This window comes from Carcharhinus amblyrhynchos, chromosome 3 (genome assembly GCF_965287045.1).
Source record: "Carcharhinus amblyrhynchos chromosome 3, sCarAmb.v2.hapA, whole genome shotgun sequence".
Taxonomy (NCBI): Eukaryota; Metazoa; Chordata; class Chondrichthyes; order Carcharhiniformes; family Carcharhinidae; genus Carcharhinus; species Carcharhinus amblyrhynchos.
Window position 1 is genome coordinate 140,906,233 of NC_137326.1, and position 21,381 is coordinate 140,927,613.

General features: G+C 47.3%; 1 protein-coding gene across 2 annotated transcripts in view; it reads left to right on the top strand.

The window, feature by feature from the left end:
* The window catches only part of lrrc34 (leucine rich repeat containing 34), a 112,072-nt gene extending 91,201 nt beyond the window's left edge, over window positions 1-20,871 (top strand). For both annotated transcript variants that reach the window (XM_080186147.1, XM_080186148.1), the window contains 2 exons: window positions 4,701-4,827; window positions 20,033-20,871. In XM_080186147.1, the coding sequence (XP_080042273.1) occupies window positions 4,701-4,827; window positions 20,033-20,293 (388 nt within the window). In that variant the 3' untranslated portion in view covers window positions 20,294-20,871. The remainder of the gene's footprint in view (window positions 1-4,700; window positions 4,828-20,032) is intronic.
* Window positions 20,872-21,381: the final 510 nt, after the last annotated feature.

The window sequence follows — 21,381 nt, forward strand, 5'->3', positions numbered from 1 at the left end:
CAGGAAGTATCTGAGGCTCCGAGTAAAAATAAACAAAACCCCATTTAAGCCACTGAAGCAGCAATAAAAGGACTTCTAACCAGATAGCCCGGCAACAATAAAAAAAACTGAAGCTGTTTAATAGCAAAGAACATGACTTAAGAAAAATATGTTTCTTCAAGGTACACTAGCATCATAAGATTAATACATGTGACAATAATAAATCAAATCAAATATACTCATCTGGAGAGAGTAAAACATTTTGGCAGGACTTTCTCGCCCCAAAGCCGAAAAATCCCACCCGAGTCCAGCAGATCCTTGCAGGACCGCCCCCTCCCCCCACCCACCACCACCAGCCCTCCCCCTCCAAGCCCCCCCTCCCTACCCGTTATAATTCCCATGGCAGACAGGAAGAGGAAATACCTCCCTTTGAGTCTGAATGACTTTTCTTCAGAGCTAAGAACATAAGAACATAAGAAATAGGAGCAGGAGTAGGCCATCTAGCCCTTCGAGCCTGCCCCGCCATTCAATAAGATCATGGCTGATCTGTCGTGGCTCAGTTCCACTTTCCCGCCCTCTCCCCATAACCCTTAATCCCCTCTCTTATCAAAAACCCATCAACCCACGTCTTAAATATATTTAGCGAGGCAGCCTCCACCACTTCAACGGGCAGAGAATTCCAGAGATTCACCACCCTTTGAGTGAAGAAGTTCCTCCTCAACTCCGTTCTAAACCGCCTCCCCCTTATCTTGAGGCTGTGCCCCCTAGTCCTACTGTCTTTTTTGAGCGGGAAGAGTCTCTCCACCTCTATCCTATCCATCCCATTCATCATCTTATACGTCTCAATGAGATCTCCCCTCATTCTTCTAAACTCTAACGAGTACAAGCCTAGTTTATTCAGCCTCTCCTCATAGCTCAACCCCCTCAACTCCGGCATCAGCCTAGTAAACCCCCTCTGCACTCCCTCCAGGGCCAAAATATCCTTGCGCAGGTGTGGCGCCCAAAACTGCACACAGTACTCCAGCTGCGGCCTCAGCTGGAAGAAGTGTGATGGATTTTATTTTGTAGAACAGAGGATAGAATCTAATTCTGCTTTGCCCCCATATACAGTGATCCCTTTTACCTCAAGAGCTGTACCTAACTCCTTCTTTAAAACATTCAATGTTTTAGCCTCAACTACATTTTGTGGTAATGAATTCCACAGGCTCACCACTCTCTGAGTGAAGAAATGTCTCCTCACCTCTGTCCTAAATGGTCTACTTTGTATCCTCAGACTGTGACCCCCTGGTTCTGGACTCCCCCACGATCGGGAATATTCTCCCTGCATCTACCCTGTCTAATCCTGTTAGAATTTTCTAGGTTTTTATGAGATCCTCCCTCATTCTTCTATGCTCCAGCAAATATAATCCTAATGGTAGTTGTTGCATAAAGTTAAATCTCACGGGATCCGGGGTGAGATATTAAATGGATGCAAAACTGGCTTGTTGCCAGAAGCCAGAGGGTGGTTGTAGAGAGTTGCTTTTCAAACTGGAGGCCTGTGACCAGCGGTGTACCTCAGGGATCAGTGCTGGGCCCACTGTTATTTGTCATTTATATTAATGATTTGGATGAGAATATAGGAGGCATGGTTAGTAAGTTTGCAGATGACACCAAGATTGGTGGCATAGTGGACAGTGAAGAAAGTTATCTCCAACTGCAACGGGATCTTGATCAATTGGAGTTTAATGCGGAGAAGTGTGAGGTAGTTCACTTTGGTAGGAATAACAGATGTGTTGAGTATAGGGCTAACGGGAGGACTTTGAATAGTGTGGATGAACAGAGGGATCTAGGTGTATGTGTACATAGATCCCTGAAAGTTGGGAATCAAGTAGATAAGGTTGTTAAGAAGGCATACGGTGTCTTGGCGTTTATTGGTAGGGGGATTGAATTTAGGAGTCGCAGCGTCATGTTGCAACTGTACACGACTCTGGTGCGGCCGCACTTGGAGTATTGTGTGCAGTTCTGGTCCCCACATTATAGGAAGGATGTGGAGGCTTTGGAGAGGGTGCAGAGGAGGTTTACCAGGATGTTGCCTGGTATGGAGGGGAGGTCCTATGAGGAGAGGCTGAGGGATTTGGGGTTGTTTTCGCTGGAAAGAAGGCGGCTAAGAGGGGATCTTATTGAAACATATAAGATGATTAGAGGTTTAGATAGGGTGGACAGTGATAGCCTTTTTCCTCTGATGAGAAATCTAGCACGAGGGGGCATAGCTTTAAATTAAGGGGGGGTAGTTATAGGACGGATGTCAGGGGTAGGTTCTTTACCCAGAGGGTGGTGAGGGATTGGAATGCCCTGCCTGCTGCAGTTGTAAATGCGCCTAGTTTGGGGGCGTTTAAGAGATCCGTGGATAGGTTTATGGACGAAAAGGGATTGGTTTAGGTTAGAGGGTCATTGTTTTGTAACTGGTCGGCGCAACATCGTGGGCCGAAGGGCCTGTTCTGTGCTGTAATGTTCTATGTTCTATGTTCTAATTGGGTCAGTGGGCTGACAAATGGCAGATGGAGTTTAATTTAGACAAATGTGAGGTGATGTATTTTGGTAGATTGAACCAGGGCAGGACTTACTCAGTTAATGGTAGGGTATTGGGGAGAGTTACAGAACAAAGAGATCTAGGGATACATGTTCATAGCTCCTTGAAAGTGGAGTCACAGGTGGACAGAGTGGTGAAGAAGGCATTCAGCATGCTTGGTTTCATTGGTCAGAACATTGAATACAGGAGTTGGGACGTCTTATTGAAGTTGTACAAGACATTGGTAAGGCCACCCTTGGAATACTGTGTACAGTTCTGGTCACCCTATTATAGAAAGGATATTATTAAACTAGAAAGAGTGCAGAAAAGATTTACTAGGATGCTACTGGGACTTGATGGATTGGGTTATAAGGAGATGCTGGATAGACTGGGACTTTTTTCTCTGGAGTGTAGGAGGCTGAGGGGTGACCTTATAGAGGTCTATAAAATAATGAGGGGCACAGATCAGCTAGATTGTGAATATCTTTTCCCAAAGGTAGGGGAGCCTAAAACTAGAGGGCATAGGTTTCTAATGAGAGGGGAGAGATACAAAAGTGTCCAGAGGGGCAAATTTTTCACACAGAGGGTGGTGAGTGTTTAGAACAAGCTGCCAGAGGCAGTAGTAGAGGCGGGTACAATTTTGTCTTTGAAAATGCATTTAGATAGTTACATGGGTACGATGGGTATAGAGGGATATGGGTCAAATGTAGGCAATTGGGATTAGCTTAGGGGCTTTAAAAAAAAAGGGCGGCATGAACAAGTTGGGCTGAAGGGCCTGTTTCCATACTGTAAACCTCTATGACTCTGAGTCTAATGAAGAGCCAGTGAGCTTGTAATGAATATTGGTGGATACAGAGAAGTCAAGGAAGAGAAGGAATGTTTTGGAGATGGGCCATGTGAAGGCGAAAGAGGATTACGAATTGGAAGCAAACTTGATAAATGCTTCCAGGTCCAGACAAGACCCTGGTGGTGAATGGGGATTGCTTGGGTCTCTATTCAAGGGGCAAACGGACAGCCCTTAGACCATCCTGGTGGGGGTTGGGGGTGGAGAGGGATTGGACATCCATAGTGAAGAAGCAATGTTTAAGGCCAAGAAAATGAAAATTGTTGCTATGATGAAGGACATCAGAAGAATCGCAAATGTAGGTGAAAAGAGACTGGCCAAATGAAGAGATAGTGGAATCAAGATCAGAAGAAATGAGTTGTATGTGACAGGAACAACATGCCTGTGAGGACAGTCCTGTTTGTGTTTTTAGAAGCGTAGAAACGAGAAGCAGGGGAGGCCGTTCAGCCCCTCGAGCCTGCCCCGCCATTCATTTTAATCATGGCTGATCATCAAATTCAATATCCTGATCCCCCTTTGCCCCATATCTCTTGATCTCTTTAGCTCCAAGAGCTATATTTAATTTCTTCCTGAATTCAGACAATGTCTTGGCTTCTGTGATCGTTGTTTAAGAACATAAGAACATAAGAAGTAGGAGCAGGAGTAGGCCATCTGGCCCTTCGAGCCTGCCCCGCCATTCAATAAGATCATGGCTGATCTGTCGTGGCTCAGTTCCACTTTCCCGCCCTCTCCCCATAACCCTTAATCCCCTCTCTTATCAAAAACCCATCAACCCGCTTCTTAAAAATATTTAGCGAGGCAGTCTCCACCACTTCAACGGGCAGAGAATTCCAGAGATTCACCACCCTTTGAGTGAAGAAGTTCCTCCTCAACTCCGTTCTGAACCGCCCCCCCTTTATCTTGAGGCTGTGCCCCCTAGTCCTACTGTCTTTTTTGAGCGGGAAGAGTCTTTCCACCTCTATCCTATCCATCCCATTCATCATCTTATACGTCTCAATGAGATCTCCCCTCATTCTTCTAAACTCTAACGAGTACAAGCCTAGTTTATTCAGCCTCTCCTCATAGCTCAACCCCCTCAACTCCGGTATCAGCCTAGTAAACCTCCTCTGCACTCCCTCCAAGGCCAAAATATCCTTGCGCAGGTGCGGCGCCCAAAACTGCACACAGTACTCCAGCTGCGGCCTCACCAATGCCCTATACAGCTGCAGCAAGACCTCCCTACTTTTATATTCAATCCCCCTCGCTATGAAGGCCAGCAAGTTATTGAAGTAATGATGCTTAGAGATTTCAAACCCAGTTACTGAATTCTTTGATAATTTTTCCCACCAGATTGTCTGTGGCCCGGAACAACATCTCTGGCATTGGTCTGGTGGCTCTTGCAAATGCCTTGAAATCCAACAGCACTTTAGTCAATGTCTATGTCTGGGGCAATAACTTTGACGAATCAGCCTGCTCGGTAAGAGAAATCTTTTCTTTTTGAAATTAATCACTGAGCTTCAACATGACTGATACGAGTGATCGGGAAGCTGATGGTTTTGGGGTTCTCATAGAATTATGGAATCCCTACAGTGCAGAAGAGGCCATTCAGCCCATATGCTGGAATTCTACTGCCTCGCCCACACGGAATCGAAACGGGCAAGGGGTGGACAGTAGAAATGTCTGTTGACCTCAAGCAAGAATTTCCAGTCTAAATTTCTGCCCATTGCGTCTCTGAGAGTATCTTATCCAGGCCCTCTCCTCCAACCTACCTCTGTAGCCCCATACATGTACTAAGGCTAATCCACCTAACCTAGACATCTTTGGAGTGTGGGAGGAAACTGGAGCACCCGGAGAAAACCCATGCAGACACATTCTCACCCATGCTGGGTCCCTGGAGTTGTAAGGCAGTAATGCTAACTATTGTGCCACCGTGCCATCTTCACTGCTTTTTCGCTGGACTAGTACAGAGTAAGAATTTTCACAACACCCTGTTAAAGTCCAACTGGTTTATTTGGAATTATGAGCCTTTGAAGGAGCACTCCATGGGAGCAAAGCTGGTGATTCAAAATAAACCTGTTGGACTTTAGCCTGGTGTTGTGAAACTTCTTACTGTGTTTACCCCAGTCCAACACTGGCATCTCCATATCATTGTATTCCAGAGACTCAAAATAACACTGGGGACCCTGCTGTTTAAAACCCACATGGTATTTGGTGCAATTTGAATTCAATAAAACTCTGGAATTAAAAATGTAATAATAACAATGAAACCATTGTCGATTGTTGTAAAAATCCATCTGGTTCACTAATGTCCCTTTAGGGAAGGAAATCCTTCCCTGGCCTACATGTGACTCCAGATCCATAGCAATGGGGTCGACTCTGAACTGCCCCCTGAATGGCTCAGTTTGAGGGCAATTAGGGATGGGCAACAAATGCTGACCAACCAGCAATGCCCACAACCCAGGAATGAACAAAAAGGGAATAAAGGATTAGGCCAATCAGCGATTCGATTCTATTCTGCTATTTAATTAAACCGTGGTGAGCTGTATCTTAATTCCATTGGCCCCTTTTTGTCCCATAACTCTCACATCCTCTGCCCGAGGCAAGATCTGTCCACCTCAGCTTTGGAATTTGCAATTAAGCTCCAACCTCAAAGGCTTTTAGAGAAATGCAGTTCCAATTTCCACATCTTTGTGAGAATAAAATCAGAAAAGTTCTGGGGAAACTCAACAGATCTGTGGGGAGAAAGACCAAATCAGCATTTTCAGAAAGGCTGCTTTTTGGCTTTGTTTTGTTTGAAGGGGGTTTGGAAAGTGATGGTGTTAATAGAACATAGAACATTACAGCGCAGAACAGGCCCTTCGGCCCACGATGTTGCGCCGACCAGTTAAAAAGCAATGACCCTCTAACCTAAACCAATCCCTTTCCATCCATAAACCTATCCACGGATCTCTTAAACGTCCCCAAACTAGGCGCATTTACAACTGCAGCAGGCAGGGCATTCCAATCCCTCACCACCCTCTGGGTAAAGAACCTACCCCTGACATCCGTCCTATAACTACCACCCCCTTAATTTAAAGCCATGCCCCCTCGTGCTAGCTTTCTCCATCCGAGGAAAAAGGCTATCACTGTCCACCCTATCTAAACCTCTAATCATCTTATATGTTTCAATAAGATCTCCTCTTAGCCGCCTTCTTTCTAACGAAAACAACCTCAAATCCCTCAGTCTCTCCTCATAGGACCTCCCCTCCATTGGTGAGGCCGCAGCTGGAGTACTGTGTGCAGTTTGGGCGCTGTACTTACGCAAGAATATTTTGGCCTTGGAGGGAGTGCAGAGGAGGTTTACTAGGCTGATTCCGGAGTTGAGGGGGTTGAGCTATGAGGAGAGGCTGAATAAACTAGGCTTGTACTCGTTAGAGTTTAGAAGAATGAGGGGAGATCTCATTGAGACGTATAAGATGATGAATGGGATGGATAGGATAGAGGTGGAGAGACTCTTCCCGCTCAGAAAGGATAGTAGGACTGGGGGCACAGCCTCAAGATAAAGGGGGGGCGGTTTAGAACGGAGTTGAGGAGGAACTTCTTCACTCAAAGGGTGGTGAATCTCTGGAATTCTCTGCCCGTTGAAGTGGTGGAGGCTGCCTCGCTAAATCTTTTTAAGACGCGGGTTGATGGGTTTTTGATAAGAGAGGGGATTAAGGGTTATGGGGAGAGGGCGGGAATGTGGAACTGAGCCACGACAGATCAGCCATGATCTTATTGAATGGCGGGGCAGGCTCGAAGGGCCAGATGGCCTACTCCTGCTCCTATTTCTTATGTTCTTATGTTCATCCTGGTAAACCTCCTCTGCACCCTCTCCAAAGCCTCCACATCCTTCCTATAATGTGGGGACCAGAACTGCACACAATACTCCAAGTGCGGACGCACCAGAGTTTTGTACAGTTGCAACATGACGCTGCGGCTCCTAAATTCAATCCCCCTACCAATAAACGCCAAGACACCGTACGCCTTCCTAACAACCTTATCTACTTGATTCCCAACTTTCAGGGATCTATGCACACATACACCTAGATCCCTCTGTTCATCCACACTATTCAGAGTCCTACCGTTAGCCCTATACTCTACACATCTGTTATTCCTGCCAAAGTGAATTACCTCACACTTTTCCGCATTAAACTCCATCCGCCACCTCTCGGCCCAGCTCTGCAATTTGTCCAAGTCTCCCTGTAAACTATGACACCCTTCCTCACTATCTACCACACCTCCGACTTTGGTGTCATCAGCAAATTTACTAATCCACCCAACTATACCCTCATCCAGATCATTTATAAAAATTACAAACAGCAGTGGCCCCAAAACAGATCCCTGAGGCACAGCACTCGTAACTAAACTCCATGACGAATACTTACCATCAACCACCACCCTCTGTCTCCTATCTGCTAGCCAATTCCTGATCCAATTACCTAAATCACCCTCAATCCCATACATCTGCATTTTCTGCAGAAGCCTTCCATGGTGAACCTTATCAAACGTTAAATTTTTTGAAAATGTGATGAAACAGATTGACGAAGGAAGAGAGTTGGATGTGGTTTATATGGACTTCAGCAAGATGTTGATAAGGTCCCCCATGCAAGGCTTATTGAGAAAGTGAGGGGGCATGGGATCCAGGGGGATGTTGCTTTGAGGATCCAGAACTGGCTTGCCTGCAGAAGGCAGAGACTGGTTGTAGATGGGTCTTTTTCTGCATGGAGGTTGGTCACCAGTGGAGTGCCCCAGGGAGTTCTGGGACCCTTGCTGTTTGTGATTTTTTATAAATGATCTGGATGAGGAAGTGGAGGGATGGATTGTAAGTTTGCTGATAAGGTTGGCGGTGTTGTGGATAGTGTGGAGGGATATCAGAAGTTGCAGCGAGACATTGATAGGATGCAAGACTGGGAGGAGAAGTGGCAGATGGACTTCAACCCAGATAAGTGTGTAGTGGTACATTTTGGCAGATCAAATGGGATGGCACAATATAATGATAAGGTTGTTGAGAAGGCGTACGGTGTGTTAGCTTTTATTGGTAGAGGGATTGAATTTCGGAGCGGTGAGGTCATGTTACAACTGTACAAAACTCTGGTGCGGCCGCACTTGGAGTATTGCATACAGTTCTGGTCGTCGCGTTATAAGAAAGATGTGGAGGCATTGGAAAGGGTGCAGAGGAGGTTTACCAGGATGTTGCTTGGTATGGTGGGAAGGTCTTATGAGGAAAGGCTGAGGGACTTGAGGTTATTTTCATTGGAGAGAAGAAGGTTACGAGGTGACCTGATTGAGGCATACAAGATGATCAAAGGATTGGATAGGGTGGACAGTGAGAGCCTTTTACCTCAGATGCTGATGGCTAACACGAGGGGACATAGCTTTAAATTAAGGGGTGGTAATTATGGACGGATGTCAGAGGTAGGTTCTTTACTCAGAGGGTAGTAAGGTCGTGGAATGCCCTGCCTGCAGCAGTTGTGGACTCGCCAACTTTAAGGGTGTTCAAATGGTCAGTGGATAGGCATATGGATAACATTGGAATAGATTAGGTTAGAGGGTCATTAGATTGGTTCCACTGGTCGGCGCAACATCGAGGGCCAAAGGGCCTGTACTGCGCTGGAATGTTCTATAATATTAAGGGTAAGACTCATGGCAGTGTGGAAGGTCAGAAGGATCTTGGGGTCCGGGTTCATCGGACTCTCAAATTGGCTTCGCAGGTCGAGTATGTGGTTAAGAAGGCGTATGGTGTACTGGCCTTCATCAATCGAGGGATTGAGTTTAGGAGTCGGGAGGTAATGCTGCAACTTTATAAGACCCTTGTCAGACCCCACTTGGAGTACTGTGCGCAGTTCTGGTCGCCTCACTACAGGAAGGATGTGGAAGCCATTGAAAGGGTGCAGAGGAGATTTACAAGGATGTTGCCTGGATTGGGAGGCATGCCTTATGAGGATACGTTGAAAGAGCTCGGTGTTTTCTCCTCGGAGAGACGAAGGATGAGAGGTGACCTGATAGAGGTTTATAAGGTGTTGAGAGGTATTGATCGAGTGGATTCTCAGAGGCTATTTCCCAGGGCTGAAATGGCTGCCACAAGAGGACACAGGTTTAAGGTGCAGGGGAGTAGGTACAAAGAACAAAGAACAACCCAGCACGGGAAACAGGCCCTTCAGCCCAACGAGCCCGCGCCGCCGCATCACCCTACACCTATTCTACCCTGCGTGTCTACAAATGGAACCCCTAACTTAGCCAGATTCAGGGGAGAATAGTGTCAATTTGGTAAAACCAATCAGCCTAAGAGCACATCTTTGGGGTGTGGGAGGAAACCGGAGCGCCCGGAGGAAACCCACGCAACCACAGGGAGAATGCACAAACTCCCACAGACACAGGCCCAAATCCATGTATCTGCACAGCTAGCAGTGCTAGTCACTGAGCTGTTGCGGTGCCCGTCTACCGGTCCAGGATCAAGCACACACACCGACACGAAGTACTAGGCCACTCCCAGAACCTCCAAGAGCAGCCCACGCACGACCCACCGTGTGCATGCCCCTCGTTTGACACGAAGTGGACCAACACCTGCGGAATAAAAAGACAAAAACGTTAACTTACAAGCCTGCCTTTCCGGTGTCTCCCGAGGTTCTGACCTTATTTAATAACCCCTACCATAACCCTCCATCCTCGTTTCACTCATGTGTCTGTCTAACTGAACCTTAAACGAGTCCAACGTTCCTGCCTCCACCACCCTACTCGGTAGCGCGTTCCATACCCCCACAACTCTCTGCGTAAAGAACCTTCCTCTCACATCCAAATTATACCTCTCCCCCCTCACCCTTAAATCATGACCTCTCGTATTTGTACCCAGTCTAGGGAGCAGTCTCTCACTATTGACTCTGTCTATTCCCTTCAGTATCTTATATACCTCTATCATGTCCCCCCTCAATCTCCGTCTTTCCAAGGAGAAAAGTCCCAGTTTCTCCAACCTTTCCTCGTAACCCAGCCCCTCCATGCCAGGCAACATCCTGGTAAACCTCCTCTGAACCCTCTCCAGAGACTCCACGTCCTTCCGGTAGTAAGGTGACCAGAACTGGACGTAGTACTCCAAATGCGGTCTAACCAACGTTCTATACAACTGAAGCATTAGACGGCAGCTTTTAAACTCTATACCCCTTCCTATAAAGGCTAACATTCCATAAGCCTTCCTAACAACCTTCTCCACTTGTGTCGCAACCTTCATGGATTTGTGAACCTGCACTCCCAGGTCCCTCTGTATGTCTATACTCCTAATCGGCCTACCTTTTATCACATAGCTCCTCTCTGCATTATTCCTTCCAAAATGCATCACCTCGCATTTGTCAGGATTAAATTCCATCTGCCACCTATCTGCCCACTGCACCAACCTATCTATATCCTGTTGTATCACCTGACAATCCAGTTCAGTACCCGCCAACCCTGCCATCTTGGTGTCATCTGCAAACTTGCTGATCACACCACCTACGCTCTCTTCCAAGTCATTTATGTAGACTACAAAGAGGAGAGGTCCCAGTACTGAGCCCTGCGGCACACCACTGGTCACTGGCCTCCAGCCCAACAAAGTCCCCTCCACAACTACCCTCTGTCTCCTATTTCCCAGCCAGTTCTCAATCCACCTAGCTACCTGACCTCGTATCCCATGCGCCTTAACCTTTTCTACCAGCCTACCATGAGGGACTTTGTCAAACGCCTTACTGAAATCCATATAGATGACATCAACGGCTCTCCCATCGTCAACCGTTTTTGTCACCTCCTCAAAGAATTCCACCAGATTCGTAAGGCAAGACCTCCCTCTAACAAAGCCATGTTGCGTATCCCTAATCAGATCGCAACGTTCCAAATGCTCATACATCCTACATAAGAACATAAGAACATAAGAAATAGGAGCAGGAGTAGGCCATCTAGCCCTTTGAGCCTGCCCCGCCATTCAATAAGATCATGGCTGATCTGTCGCTGCTCAGTTCCACATTCCTGCCCTCTCCCCATAACCCTTAATCCCCTCTCTTATCAAAAACCCATCAACCCGCGTCTTAAAAATATTTAGCGAGGCAGCCTCCACCACTTCAACGGGCAGAGAATTCCAGAGATTCACCACCCTTTGAGTGAAGAAGTTCCTCCTCAACTCCGTTCTAAACCGCCCCCCCTTTATCTTGAGGCTGTGCCCCCTAGTCCTACTATCCTTTCTGAGCGGGAAGAGTCTCTCCACCTCTATCCTATCCATCCCATTCATCATCTTATACGTCTCAATGAGATCTCCCCTCATTCTTCTAAACTCTAACGAGTACAAGCCTAGTTTATTCAGCCTCTCCTCATAGCTCAACCCCCTCAACTCTGGTATCAGCCTAGTAAACCTCCTCTGCACTCCCTCCAAGGCCAAAATATCCTTGCGTAAGTACGGCGCCCAAAACTGCACACAGTACTCCAGCTGCGGCCTCACCAATGCCCTATACAGCCACAGCAAGACCTCCCTACTTTTATATTCAATCCCCCTCGCTATGAAGGCCAGCATCCCATTCACCTTCCTGACCACCTGCTGCACCTGCAAGCTGGGTTTTTGCGACTCATGCACAAGGACCCCGAGGTCCCTCTGCATCGTCGCCTGCTGCAGTTTTTCTCCACGTAAGTAATAATCCTTCCTACCATTATTCCTACCAAAGTGGACCACCTCGCACTTGCCAACATTAAATTCCATTTGCCATTTCCTGGCCCATTCGCCCAGCCTATCTAGATCCTTCTGTAGACTCTCACCACCCTCCGCACAATTTGCCGTTCCACCAATCTTGGTGTCATCAGCAAATTTCGACACCATACACTCGGTTCCCTCCTCCAGATCATCTATATAAATGGTAAAAAGCTGAGGCCCCAGCACCGACCCCTGGGGCACTCCACTAGTCACCATCCGCCAATCCGAATAGCACCCATTGACCCCCACTCTCTGCCTCCTATTTGACAGCCAATCCTCTATCCACGCTAACACCCTACCCCCAACTCCATGTCCCTCGACCTTCTGCAATAACCTCTTGTGAGGTACCTTGTCAAACGCCTTCTGAAAATCAAGAAAGACCACATCCACCGGCTCTCCTCTATCCACCGCCCTAGACACATCCTCATAGAACTCCAGTAAATTTGTCAGACACGACTTCCCTTTAATGAAACCGTGCTGCGTCTGCTCTATCAAGCAATTCCTCTCAAGATGCCTCGCTATTTCCTCCTTGATGACGGATTCTAACATTTTACCTACAACAGACATTAAACTATCTGGCCTATAATTCCCTGCCTTTTGCCTGCCACCCTTCTTAAACAACGGCGTAACATTAGCCGCTTTCCAATCTTCCGGCACTTCCCCGGATTCCAGCGACGTCTGGAAAATAACCACCAAGGCATCCACTATCACCTCCGCCATTTCTTTCAGAACCCTCGGATGCATTCCATCCGGTCCTGGGGACTTGTCCACAATCAGTCCCTCCAGTCTGTCGAGCACCGCCTCTCTAGTAACAGTAATGTCATTAAGACCCTCCAGTCCTACCCCTAAGTATTTTTTCCATTAATTTCCCTACCACCGATGTCAAACTCACCGGTCTATAATTTCCAGGGTTATCCCTACTACCTTTTTTAAACAGCGGTACCACATTTGCTACCCTCCAGTCTTTTGGGACCTCACCTGTGTCCAAAGAAGAGACAAAGATTTGCGCCAGAGGCCCAGCAATTTCATCTTTCGCCTCCCTAAGCAGCCTGGGATAAATACCATCAGGCCCCGGAGCTTTATCCGTCCTTACGCTACCTAAAAGCCCTAGCACTTCCTCCCTCGTAATAGATATTTCCTGCAACTGATCCTCCGCTCCCTCCGAGAGACCGCACGATTCTGAACCCCTGTCCTTCGTGAATACCGACGCAAAGTATTCATTCAGGAGCTCCCCCATTCCCTCCGACTCAATACATAACTCTCCACTTTTGTCCCTAAGAGGATCCATTTTCCCTCTAACTACTCTCTTGCTCCTAATATAGGAATAAAATGCCTTTGGATTTTCCTTAATCCTACCAGCCAAAGCCATTTCATGCCCTCTCTTTGCCCTTCTAATTCCCCTTTTTAGCTCCCTCCTACTCTCTCTATATTCCTCCAGCGCACTCTCCATACCCAGTCGTTTCGACCTAACATACGCCTCCCTCTTCTTCCTGACCAAGTCTTCAATACCCCCTGTAATCCACGGCTCTCTAATCCTACCTTTCCCATCCTTCCGCTTAACTGGAACATACCTCCCCTGCAACCATTTCATTTTGCCCTTAAAAGCCTCCCACTTGCCAACCGTGGACTTTCCAGCTAACAGTCCCTCCCAATCAGTGTCCTGCAGCTCCCTCCTAATCCTGCTATAGCTCGCCTTTCCCCAGTTCAGCACACTCCCGTTCGGCCGGCACTCGTCCCTTTCCATTTTTATCCTAAAGTAGACGGACTTGTGGTCACTGTTAGCCACATGTTCGCCTACCTCAACCTCAACCACCTGCCCCGGCTCATTACCCAACACTAAATCCAGTATAGCCCCTCCCCTAGTCGGACTAGTTACATACTGCTCTAGAGACCCTTCCAAAACACATTTCACAAACTCCTCTCCCTCCGTACCCCCAGCTCTAGGCCCCCTCCAATTCACTCCAGGTAGATTAAAGTCACCCACTACAACCACCCTATTCTTCCTGCACCTATCCAAAATGCCCCTGCAAATGCCTTCCTCCACTGACCTCGGGCTGTTGGGTGGCCTATAGTACACCCCTAGCATCGTAATCTCTCCCTTTTTATTTCTCAACTCCACCCACAGTGACTCAATCCCTGTCTCTTCCATATTGCCCTCCCTCTGCACTACTGTGATGTTTTCCTTTACTAACAGTGCCACCCCTCCACCTCTCTTCAACCCTCCTCTGTCACTCCTAAAACACTTGTACCCAGGAACATTCAGCTGCCAGTCCTGCCCTTCCCGTAACCACGTCTCCGTTACAGCCACCACATCCAACTGCCTCACAAACATCAAGGCCCTAAGCTCATCCGTTTTCCCTGTCACACTCCTAGCATTGAAACAGACACAGTTCAACCCACGAGTGTCCCTCGGAACCTCCTTCTCCCTGATAATTTTCCTTTCACCCGACTCTCTCCCACACCCATCCCCCCCCCCCCCCCATTAGTTTAAACCATTCCTAAACACCCCAGCTAACCTCCCCGCTAAGACACTAGTTCCCCTCCCGTTCAAATTCTCCCCATCCCTCCTGTACAGTTGCCCTTCTCTCCTAAACACCTCCCAGTGATCCACAAAAGTAAAGCCCTCTACCCTACACCAATCCCTCAACCATGCATTCAGCTGCATGATCTCGTCGTTCTTTGCCCTGTTGGTACTGGGCAGCAACCCAGAGAGTGCCACCCTGGAGGTCCTGCTCTTTAGTTTGGACCCCAACTCCCTAAATTGAACATAAGAACATAAGAAATAGGAGCAGGAGTAGGCCATCTGGCCCTTCGAGCCTGCCCCGCCATTCAATAAGATCATGGCTGATCTGTCGTGGCTCAGTTCCACTTTCCCGCCCTCTCCCCATAACCCTTAATCCCCTCTCTTATCAAAAACCCATCAACCCGCGTCTTAAAAATATTTAGCGAGGCAGCCTCCACCACTTCAACGGGCAGAGAATTCCAGAGATTCACCACCCTTTGAGTGAAGAAGTTCCTCCTCAACTCCGTTCTAAACCTTTATCTTGAGGCTGTGCCCCCTCGTCCTACTGTCCTTTCTGAGCGGGAAGAGTCTCTCCACCTCTATCCTATCCATCCCATTCATCATCTTATACGTCTCAATGAGATCTCCCCTCATTCTTCTAAACTCTAACGAGTACAAGCCTAGTTTATTCAGCCTCTCCTCATACTCAACCCCCTCAACTCCGGCATCAGCCTAGTAAACCTCCTCTGCACTCCCTCCAAGGCCAAAATATCCTTGCGTAAGTACGGCGCCCAAAATTGCACACAGTACTCCAGCTGCGGCCTCACCAATGCCCTATACAGCCGCAGCAAGACCTCCCTACTTTTATATTCAATCCCCCTCGCTATGAAGGCCAGCATCCCATTCGCCTTCCTGACCACCTGCTGCACCTGCAAGCTGGGTTTTTGCGACTCATGCACAAGGACCCCCAGGTCCCTCTGCACCGTCGCCTGCTGCAGTTTTTCGCCCCGTAAGTAATAATCCTTCCTACCATTATTCCTACCAAAGTGGACCACCTCACACTTGCCAACATTAAATTCCATTTGCCAGTTCCTAGCCCATTTGCCCAGCCTATCTGGATCCTTCTGCAGACTCTCCACACCCTCCGCACAATTTGCCTTACGTACCTCTACCCTACTCCTCCTTCCTATGTCCCCCTCCCCTACGTGTACTATGACCTCAGCCTGTGCCCCCTCCCCTTTCAAAATTCCCTCTACCCTTTCTGTTACATCCTTTACCCCTGCTCCAGGGATGCAGACCACCATCCTGGAGTCACGCCTCTGTCCACAGAACCTCCTATCAATACCTCGGACCCTCCCATCCCCTACCACTATTACCTTGCCAGCCCCCTTCTGTCCCTCTAAGTCAGTCTCCCCCTCCTGCCTATCTTTCTGTGCCCCTGTCGATGAACATTGGGGGGCCTCTGGGGAGGCTGGGCGTCCCTGACTACTCTTCTTCTTCCTCTTTCTCCTCCTAACAGTTGTCCACCTTCCTGCTCTTCAGCCCTCGGGACCTCTTCCTGCTCATGGTTCCCAGCCATTAACTCCTCGTTTTCCCTGACTAGAAACGCATCCTCCAGATGCCCCTCGAGTTGCCTGACCCGGGCCCTCAAGCGCTGCAGTTCTAAACATTTACTGCAGATGTGGACCTTGGGGACACGTGACGCCACCAAGAACTCCCACATGTGGCACCTGACACAGCTTATATTCCTCCCGATATTCCCTGCCATGTCCCAACCTCCTGTAAGCGCCTGAGGAGATGTCAGGGGTAAGTTTTTCACTCAGAGGGTGGTGAGTGCATGGAATCGGCTGCCAGCGGTGGTGGTGGAGGTGGATTTGATAGGGTCTTTTTAGAGACTTTTGGATAAGTACATGGGACTTAGTAAGATAGAGGGTTATAGATAAGCCTAGTAGGTAGGGATAGGTTCAGTGCAACTTGTGGGCTGCAGGGCCTGTTTGTGCTGTAGTTTTTCTATGTTCTGTGTTGGGGTTGATAGAGAAATGGGGTAGGAGGTCATGGAGAGAATGGTCCCTTCGTAATGCTTACCCTGTCAGTCTGCGTCTTGTTTTCATGTTTTTGCTTTAAAACCCCAGAACCCTAAAGCAGTAGAGGAATTAAAGTGAGCGGGTGGGTAAGTGGAGCTGAATCAATGAAAAGATCAGCCATGATTTTATTGAATGGTGGAGCAGGCTCGAGGGGCCAGATGGCCTACTCCTTGTTCTTACGTTTTTAGAAGGAGGCCATTCGGCCCATCGAGCCTACACTGACCACAATTCCACCCAGGCCCTATCTCTACAACCCCATGTATTTACCCTGCTAATCCCATTGACACTAAGGGACAATTTAGCATGGCCAATCAGCCTAACCTGCACATCTTTGGAATGTGGCAGGAAACCGGAGCACAGGGAGGAAACCCATGCAGACATGGGGAGAATGTGCAGACTCCATGCAGATAGTGAACCAAGCCAGGAATCGAACCTGAGTCCCTGGTGTGAGTCAGAAATGCTAACCACTGAAACACTGAGTTACCCTATTCTGCTATTCACACATTCTGTACTTAATCCTATGGGCAGAATTTTCCCATAGTGTCAGATTCTGACTGATAACTGGTGACTACCTCTCCAGATTCACCACTAAGTTTTCAGACCAGATTTTCTGGCACTTTGCCACAAAAGCCCCGGGGGCTGGGGAGGGGCCGGTTTACAATGGAGTGGGACCTTACAGAGCCGGTAATGTCTGGGCATCCACTTTCAAGGACATCCTCATCAGCCGGGAGTTGAAACTTACCCCAGCTGCCCCCCACCCCAATCACGATGGTGTCAGGCGCACTCCCACCACAACAGCATGGTAAGCGGGGGCTCTCACCCTCACTCCATGCCACAGTCACCAGGGGCACTCCCTGCCTCCCCCTCCCGCCCCACCACTTCCAAGGATAACAGCCAATGTGGCAGTATCACTGATGCTCCTCCTGTAACGGTAGATCCAATATGTACCCAATAGGGGGAAATGTAGGAGCAATCAGTTCAGGGAACCCTGGATGTCGAGGACAATTCAGGACTGGATAAGGAAGAAGAGAAAGACGTTTAGCAAATCCAAAGGGAGCAATTCTGCTGTGGCCCTAGAAAAATATAGGAAGTGCAAGAGAGAATTTAAAGCTATTAGAAGAGCAAAAAGGGGGTGTGAAAAAGGACTTACAAACAAAACTAGAGAGAATCCTAAAATATTCCAGAAATACATTAAGGGATGAGGTGAACCAGGGAAAGAGTACGGCCCATTAGAGACCAAGGGGTGATGCTGCAGAGCATTGGAAGGGTGTTCAATGGATACTTCTCATTGGCCTTCACTCAGGAAAAGGGAAACATAGGTATGGAATTCAAGAAAAGAAACTGTGAAGAACTTGCACAGTTTTACACAGGAAATGAGGAGGTGTTGGAAACTCTGACGGGCTTACAAATGGACAGATCCCCAGGCCCAGATGAATTGTGCCCTCGGCTGCTGTGGGAGGAAAGGAAGGAGATTGCAGGGGCTCTGACCCAAATTTTCAATTCCTGTCTGGCCACGGGAGAGGTGTCAGATTTCTGGAGAACAGCTAATGTGGTTCCACTATTTAAGAAAAGCTGTTGAGATAAGTCAGGTAAGTACAGACCAGTGAATCTCATGCCAGTTGTAGTGAAATCACTGGGGAAAATTCTGCAATTCTAAGAATTAATCTCCAATTGGAAAGACATGTGTTGCTCAGGGATAGTCAGCATAGCTTTGTCAGAGGGAGGTCACATCTAACAAATTTGATTGAATTTTTCAAAAATGTGATTGAGTGTGTAGATAAGGGCAGTGCAGTCGATATCGTTCATTTGGATTTTAGCAAGTCCTTTGACAAAGTCCCACATGGCAGATTGATTGAGACAATTAAACCACATGGAATTGGAAACTTGGCAAAATAGAACAGGAACTGGCTCAGTAATAGGACACAAAGGGTTGTGGTAGAAGGCTGTTTGGGTGACTGGACGCTGGTATCCAGTGGCATGGTTCAATGCTGGGTCTTTTATCTATATTATTTGTGTAACAATGTGCAGGAAATGATAAGTAAGTTTGCAAATGGTACCAAGATTGGTGTTTGGTTAATAGTGAAGAAGAATGTCCTAGGCTGCAGGAAGGTATAAATGGGTTGATCAGATGGGCAGAGCAATGGCAGATGGTATTTAACCCTGAAAAATGTGAGGTGATGCACTTTGGAAAAAGAAACAAGATGAAGGAGTATTTAATGAATGGCAGGACACTGGGAAGCTCAGAGGAACAGATGGATTTTGGTGTAATTATTCACAGATCCCTGAAGGTGAATAGGGTAGTTAAGCAGACATATGGGACATTAGTTATTATCAGTCGTGGCATAGAGTATAAGCACAAGGAGGTCATGTTGGAATTGTATAGAGTGCTGGTTAGGCCACAGCTGGAGCACTATGTGCAGTTCTGGCAGCAGGCAGTGCCAAGGAGATGGGGCCAACTCAGAGGGCAGGAGGACGCTGTGCACTCTGCAGCCAAGATCGGTCAGTCTGTGCGGAGGTGGGAGGATGGGGGGGTGGATTGGGCAATAGGTCCGTGCAAGGCAGACTGGATGGGCAATTGAACAGTCCATGTGGCAGGGGGTGGGGACGGGGAATCGGCCAAGGAGGGCAGCTATCGCCAGGGGGAAGGTGCCTGACAGATCTCTGCTATTGAGAGATGTGTGTGCGCAATGGCACCCTCTGCTGCCATCTTTCAGCAATCCCAGGCCCCACTCCCTCCCCCTGCTGGCAGGAAACAGATTCTGCTTCATTTTTTCTTCAAGTGAAGGAAGATTTGATTTTAACTCGTCCAAACTCTGCCGTTTTCATGCTTATTTGGCACTTGGAATATTTTTGGCAAGATTTTGGTAAGTGTTTATCTTGCATATCTTATTGTAGAATCCTGTCTGATCTTCTAAAATGGGAAGGGGCTGGATTCTCCAACCTTGCCATTGCTGGAATTCTCCTGGTGCGGGGAGTGCTAAATTCTCTGCAGGCAACAAATGGCTGGAGGATTCCGGTTCAGGTAATGTGTGAGGCTCAGATAATTGCACAATTACACTGCGTGTCCAAGACATGAAGAGACCGATCAGTTTGTGTCAAACGGTTTGGGCAGAACCCAGAATTTCATAATGCGGAGATGCCGGAGGGTCACATGATTAAGAGGCAGCATTCTGAAAGCTCATGATTCCAAATAAACCTATTGGACTTTAACCTGGTGTTGTCAGAATTTCATATCCTTTAATGAGTAATAATTAATTTGATTACATCAATTTTAAAGGAGCACAGCAATTTAGAAATACTTTATTTGGGAGCAACAGCTGAACAGAAATTCTGTAGGTTCTTGGCCTTTAATTCGGCTCATTTAATATTTCAGGATTTTGCAAATCTATTAAAGACTGGACGTTTAAAAGAGAAGAGAACAGACATCAGCCCGTACTGGATTGATGGGCGGGTTTATCTGGCTGAACTTGCTCACGGACTGCAGATGAATTATTATTTGGCTCCCACGTATGGTGAGAGGGATGCTGCAGCTTTAAATGCCAACACTCACCTGCTGAAAGAGCCCCAAACATCCATAAGCCAGATTGATATAGAAGAATCGATAGATACTTCCAGCACTGAAGAAGGAATTTAACAGTTATCCAGACAATTCCATTCTATAATTCCCTTTGAAAATTATTACCGAACCAACTAGCACTGCTCTTTCAGACAGCGCATTCCCAATCGTGACCACTGACTGAGTCAAAGATGTTCTCATCTCCCATCTGATTCTTTTGCCATTTACCTTAAATTCACACCTTTTATTATTGGCCCCTCAACCAGTTATTTCCTTATTTACTCCATCAAAACCCTTCAAAATGTTTAACACTTCTATCAAAGCTCATCATCTTTGTTTAGTGGAGAGCAATCCTAACTTTTCCAATCTTGCCAAATAACAGAAATCCCAAACCCCTAAAAACATTCTCGTCAATCCCATTCCTAAAATGTGATGCTTGGAATTGAACACTATACTGCAGCTTGAACCACTATTTGCAATAATGTCCTTGGTTTGTATTCTGTGCTTTGATTTAAATATGCCATAATCTTTTTAATCTTGAAGAATTGGTGTTTGTGAATCTCCAGGTCGCTGTTTATATATCCACTGTTAAATTTAACCGTTTAAACATACAAAATCTCAGATTGTTTGAAGAAAATAGTTGTGTCAAATAAATATTTAACCTAATTATCAATTGTATCAATGTAATATTTCTGTCCCTGCTAATTGTCATGGTTAGTTTTGCTGTGACTCTCACTCAACGAAGATCTGAATGTCCTGTATTCAATGTTCTAACCAATGAAACCAAGCATGCCAAATGCCTTCTTCTCCACCCTGTCCACCTGTGACTCCACTTTCAAGGAGCTGTGAACCAGTACCCCTAGATCTCTTTGTTCTAAACTCTCCCTGAGGCCCTACAATTAACTGAGTATTGACACTGAGGGCAGCATAATGGGACAGCGGTTAGCACTACTGCCTCACAACTCCAGGAACCTGGGTTTGATTCTCGTTTTGGGTCTGTGTGGAGTTTGCACATTCTCCCCGTGTCTGTGTGGGTTTCCTCCGGGTGCTCCAATTTCCTCCCACAGTCCAAAGATGTGTAGATTAGATGAATTGGCCATGGTGAATGTGTGGGTTATGGGGCTAGGTCCTGGGTAAGATACTGTCAGAGTTAGTGTAGACTCGAT